General features: G+C 35.4%; 1 protein-coding gene across 1 annotated transcript; it reads right to left on the reverse strand.

Moving 5' to 3' along the window:
* Positions 1 to 1,527: 1,527 nt before the first annotated feature.
* LOC141480620 (ubiquitin carboxyl-terminal hydrolase 10-like) lies at positions 1,528 to 1,902 on the reverse strand. Its single transcript, XM_074170813.1, has one exon. The coding sequence runs from the start codon at positions 1,900 to 1,902 to the stop codon at positions 1,528 to 1,530; it is 375 nt and encodes a 124-aa protein (XP_074026914.1).
* Between the last annotated feature and the right edge of the window lie 4,024 nt (positions 1,903 to 5,926).

A 5,926-nucleotide genomic window follows, 5' to 3' on the forward strand; every position in this document is an offset into this window, starting at 1 on the left:
TCGGCGGTTTTTTCGTAAATTTTCCCATTATAACCCATCCAAAAATGGTATTAATAGCAACAGGTTTTATTGACACCACCTGACAGACGACCGTCTTGTAATATGTATGTAATATGGGCCTGCTAAATTTAAATTCGATAAATGAGAAAATGAAAAAATTTTTGTATAATTTTGCGGCATATCTGAACACAACTTTGGAAGTATAAATGCGTCTACTGTGAATTTTGGGTTTGTTTTACCAACCGGTTTCAAAGTATATTTCACTCCACCAGAAGTATTTTTTTTGCCTATTACTTAGTCCTTGAATAGAAAGTGACAAATTAATACGTGCTAAACCAAGCCGATTCAAACATTTTTGAGAAATATAACTCGTTTGCGATCCACAATCTAAAAAACCTCGAATTGTTTGATAATTTCCATGAACATCTAAAATATTAGCTTGTACAGTTGACAAAAGTACTCTTGTAGAAGAGGAAACAATTCCACAAAAATTAGTTTTTTGTTCCGAAGAGTGTAAATCAGTAGGAAGCTCGTCGCTACTTTTTGCGATCGTATGAGGTGTATTTAGTTTTGAATTTAATTGCGAACTCAGGCGATTTTGACTCAATGGCGAGATATTGGAAACAGTGGCGTCCTCTTTTCTGGAAATTGAACGGGAGTTCTCACTTCAAATATGCAGATATGAATTATGAGATACCTTACAATAGCGACATGTATTTGAAGACTGACAATTTTTTAAATTATGTTGACAACTTAGACAGTTTGTACATAATTTGTTTTGTTTAGCAATTTCCAAGCATTCACTCGGCGATTTATTGGAAAATTGGAAACATTCATAAATAGTATGATCACCCTTGCATATAACGCATTGTGATTTATTAGGTTTAGAAAAAAATGAAGAGGTATGTTTTGTTCGTTGATGTGGGTTTTAATAATTAGTAAACATTTTCTCAGTTTCAAATTTGGCATAAGACGATGATTCAACATTAGAGGAATATTGAACCGTTTCTAAAGCTCGGCAATGTTTGAGTACACATTTTTTTATAGAATCGAAAGTTGTGAAGTTGTGCTTGAGGAAGCTATTGTATAGCGAAACACGTGTCGCAGTTTTTGTAAAACCCTTTATAGTGTAAATCATACAATAAACTGTATTGATTAGTTTTTTTTGCAACTATTAACTCACCATCTTTTCTCCTATAAACATTTCAAAGTGGCCACATGTTTCTTTGTCATGTGTCGTCAATGACGAGTACCACATCGTCCTCTGATAAATCGTCCTTCTTCTCATACCAATTCATTTGTTCATTCAGTGTAAGTTACTATCCTTTCGTCATCTTCTCCAAAATATATCCGTTGAGGTTTGAGATACTTTCCACTGGTATTTCGACCAGAACGGTTAATAATGTAGTATATATAACGTTATTAAAATTGAAAAATCAAGAAAACGAACCAAATATTGATCATTACAAAAAACTAGTTAATATATTAATTCTTTTTAAGCAGCAACCTCATCCCCCTAGGGGGCAGTTATTTAGATCGGATCATAATGCTTTTCCTGTAGAACAGCAAATGAGGAACTCGAGTTCCCTGTGGTTTCAGTACGTATTCTTCCTGCACGGTCTTGACCGAAGAATCGTCGTACCTTATCCAGCAGTTGTAGCTGACGTGGAAGGCATCCGTCACGTAGTGTCCAATGTTGGCATTTTTGCCTTCGTGGTTAACGACGGCGAATAGGTTGTATTGCTTCCCTGTTGAAGACTGTGTTTCCGACGATACCAAAGTCAAATCAATCTTCAAGTCGAATTCAAAATCCAAAGTCTTGATAATCTTCGTGCAACGGTCGTGGCTGCATTCGACAAACTTCAGTTGCAAAATGAGGATAACGGGAAGTTTGCAGAGCATAAATTGCTCCTACACTTCGACCTTCTCGACGTAGTCAGCCGCTCTTAATCGTTCTTGAAGACGTAATGTGGTCCCTGTTGCGATGAATGTTCGACTTTAGTTGCCCCCCGAAGTTGTCATCTATCGATGAACTGGTGAAATCGATCCTTCTGGTTGGATGCCCTTCATTTTTCGATTCCATTATGTTCCATACATTATTTGAATCATTGCCCAAATCAGAGTCAACGAGAGAATTTTTATCTTCAATATAATATTCAAACAACCCTTTCAGCTCAAACATTTTATCACTGAGGCCAGAACAAACTGTTCCACAAAACGACAAATTTCAAACTCGAGTTGATATAATAGTAATTGTTTTAATCAAGCAGACCCCTTGGCTGCAAGTTCACTGCTCTACCGTCGTGTATGAAGATAGAAACCTGCCCATCCTATAACAATCTGGATATACAAACTGGTGGGACCTTTTGGAGTGCTTGAAGGGGCATATGAGAAGATTGTCGTTGAACTGATTTTTGGTCAACTGGTAATAGCGACTTCGTCAAAATTGTTGAGGGGTTCAGACATAGGCGGATGTTGATGGTTCATTGTCGGGAAGATCCTTTCATTATGTTGAAACTGTTAGTGCTCAGTTTGCTTGTTGAGTCTTCTACCACAATTTTTTTAGAAATGGAGTCTGTTTTACTCTCAATAACGTTTGGATAATTTTTACCAAAAGAAACTGGGAAGAAATCTGTTGTATCGGTAAACTTAGTTATATCAGAGCAATTTTGTAGGCGATAGAAAATTTCATCAAGATTTTGAGAAGAAGAAATAGTGCCAAGAATTTATGCAACATTTCCTCTCTGAATTGCAATGCTGATTCTTTGTATTGGAAATGATCTTGCTCTAGATCGCCTGTTACTGTAATTAGTTTTCGACCAATATCTCTGAAGAAATCGGAAGCAAAGGAACCAAAGGTACCAAATGTTTCAATGGCAATTATATAGAAATTATATCGATCTTTCAGACAAATGTATTTCTGCTGTTTCATTTTTTCAGCATATTCAGTGGATCCACCAGCAGTATGCGAAGTTGAATTGAGATGAGAGCGAGCCAAGGTATCGACACAGGTGAAGTCCCAAACCAAAGGTTTTCCATGTCTTCAAGGAATGAGAGACATTCCATCAGGACGTTTTTCATCATCTCGGCAAATTCCAAGAGGTTCAATCATAGTAGGGATACTGGCTGTTGACAATGCATGTTTAATTATGTCATTTACTGCATAATGTCGGGAAAAGTGACCTGCACTAAATTCACAACTGAGGCGATGAGTACCACTTTCATCAACAACGAAACTGCACCGACATTTGTGATTAACACAGATAAAACATTCCAAACGAATTCCTATTGAAATTCTGAAACTTTCGTCTTCTAATAATGTTCCCAACGGCAACGATGTAACTGGATAAGTGTTGAGCCAAGCGTCAGATTCCTTAGTTGTTATAGTTTTAAGACGAGACTGATCTGTGAGGGAGGCCTAAGCTGTAACCATGAGTTATGTAGATAATATCTGCGATAAAGGATGATCCCAAGATTTTCGAAAGCCCTTGTTATCAGGTATTGGTGCATTTGATTTTTCCATCCATATTTTTCCACCTTACAAATGAAATGAATCATCAATATCAGAGAAGGAATTTGGTAAAATAGAATGAATCAGATGCTTTACACTATTGAAGGAGGAGAGAAAAGCTGGTAGAGCAAGTGAAGATGAGATATCGGATGCCAACATCACCCAGATTCACCGGAAGCGAAGCTTGGATCCATGATTTGTTTTTGAAGTTATTATTGGTTATTTTTTCTAAGATTTTCCAAGTGCTGAATCGAATTGTGCTAATTCGTTTTGACATCGCCATGCAAGGTTACTTCTTAGGGTATACATTAATTTAGGAATTGCTAAAGAGTGCTTTAGTAAAAAGTATCCAATATGTGCAGGAAGGCTCTTGGTATGAGAGGCCATCAAATTTGGGGAAGTCGTTTTTTGTCTTAAATATTTAGCCAAAGATTCTTCTGAAAGTGGTGCACCAAGTAGAGTCAATTCGTGAATATTTATTATTCTTATTCTAGGAGTGAAACTGTTGAATTTTTCTATTATTGATGCATCTTGTGAATTACAAAAAAAATATTTCGCATTTTTAAAATTCATATTCAATTCAATTTCTTCAGAATACGATAATGAATGTTTGAACTGACTGAAAACTATATCCGGGTGATCACCTATCATCTAAGTACCAACAGTTGAAATCAGTTTGAATTGTTTTCGTCAGACGATCAATTGATAAGCAGAAAAATGCTGGACTCATAGGACCTTCTTGTTGAAATTCTCTTTTCGACATTGTCTCCGAAATTCAGAAAAAATGACTCTTGATGAAATGAAGAATATGAGGTGCTAAATCCATGATTCTTTCTAAAAACTCGTCTGTGAATCATGTTGAATGCGTTTTGGAAATCTAGTTTTAGAAAAATGGCTGAGGATAAATTCGGATGTTGATTTATGAAACTGCTGCGTCAGCGACTACTTCACATCCTCCGGAATTTCCAAATTCAAATTGTATGGGACGAAATAAGTCCACAAATCAATTTTCAATGGTGAAACAAGAAATTTTGGCTATCAAGCGGCCAAAAAAATGTGCCAACGGTAATAAGTCTTATACCACCACATTTCTTCTTCAGAGTTGGTAATGAAGCACCATAAAGAATTGGAAGTACTTCTGAATTAACTCTGCCAGCAAGTAAAAAGTTACAAAGTGGTGTCAGAGAAGATAATTGATTCAATTTATTACAGACGGGTTGTGAAATTTATTGTTATCATCAAGGTGAAGCAAATTAGTATAGATTTGTTGAGACCTCCTTTGTCTCTCCTATAATTCATACTGAGTGGATCTTTAATGATGTTGGACATTTTGAGAATTTTTTTATGTGAGCTATTGTGAAGATCTAATATTTTTACATGGTCATATGAAATTTCATTTTCCAAGTTGATGGAGTGTTGTGCGACTCTTGTGCAACTCTTTTTGTTATTTTTATTATCACTTTTATGTTTCGCGATTCCGTCTTCAAAAAGTCTATTGGTTTGACCTGTGTAAATCTCGTTGCAGTCAGCACAAAGAATTCCCAAAACTGAACTTTGTGAAAATATTGTTAATGGTATTTTTTAATGTTATTTTAATATTGTGAAATAGTCTGACTTTTTTTTAATTGATATGATGAATAGTTAGTATCTAGGATGGATTAATATTTGGAAATTACATAATTATTAATAGGGTGTGGAGTGTCTGACTAGCCTTGGGGGTAGCCACATTTGATAAATAAATTTGAAAGTTTCAAGAGATTGGTATCCGCAGGGTGGAATGACTTGTGAGGGTTACTCTTTTTTTCATATCTAAGATCTAATTTACTTTTCGTCTGTAGTCATGTAGTGATTTATAGTCAAGGAACCTATCAAACGAACCGGATTTGCTGTACCACGAAGTTTTCGAAGTGCTTCCTTATGAATTTGAAACCGGAAAAATTGAACACTGAAGTTCTCATCCTTTCTTTTGATGATTGACTGGAGACGTAAGTCATAGTTATTGAAAATCCGGAGAATTGTTTTCATTTCTCCATACGGAACACTGAGTATAATATCATCTTGAACAAAATGATATTTGAGAATGAATATTTCTAAATAATACTCAGTAAATCGTCCGTAACGTACTGGGCGAAAATAAGAGACACTAAACTTCCCATAGACATTCCTAAAATTTGTCAGTAACATTTTTCAGCTTATATGAACACAATAGATTCAAAAAGAAATTTTCCACGAATATTACACACAAATTCCAAGTATGCCTCCGTTTCAACTATGTACAGTTGTATTCATGTGTTTGAATTTCGTGAGTGTTGTTACATCCTTTATATTCTATAATTGATTTTTTTAATACCTTTATTCATAAAATATATCGACGTCGTCACGACGAAAGGGCGTAAGCGACATTTGGTAAATTTT

The sequence above is a fragment of the Leptinotarsa decemlineata genome, unplaced genomic scaffold (genome assembly GCF_025532065.1).
Source record: "Leptinotarsa decemlineata unplaced genomic scaffold, Ldec_3_MD MMD2_P_RNA_scaffold_9, whole genome shotgun sequence".
NCBI classification, from domain to species: Eukaryota; Metazoa; Arthropoda; class Insecta; order Coleoptera; family Chrysomelidae; genus Leptinotarsa; species Leptinotarsa decemlineata.

What these genes read in the sequence shown, in the direction of transcription:
- LOC141480620 (XM_074170813.1), bottom strand. Translation starts at nt 1,902, where the DNA reads ATGCTCTGCAAACTTCCCGTTATCCTCATTTTGCAACTGAAGTTTGTC.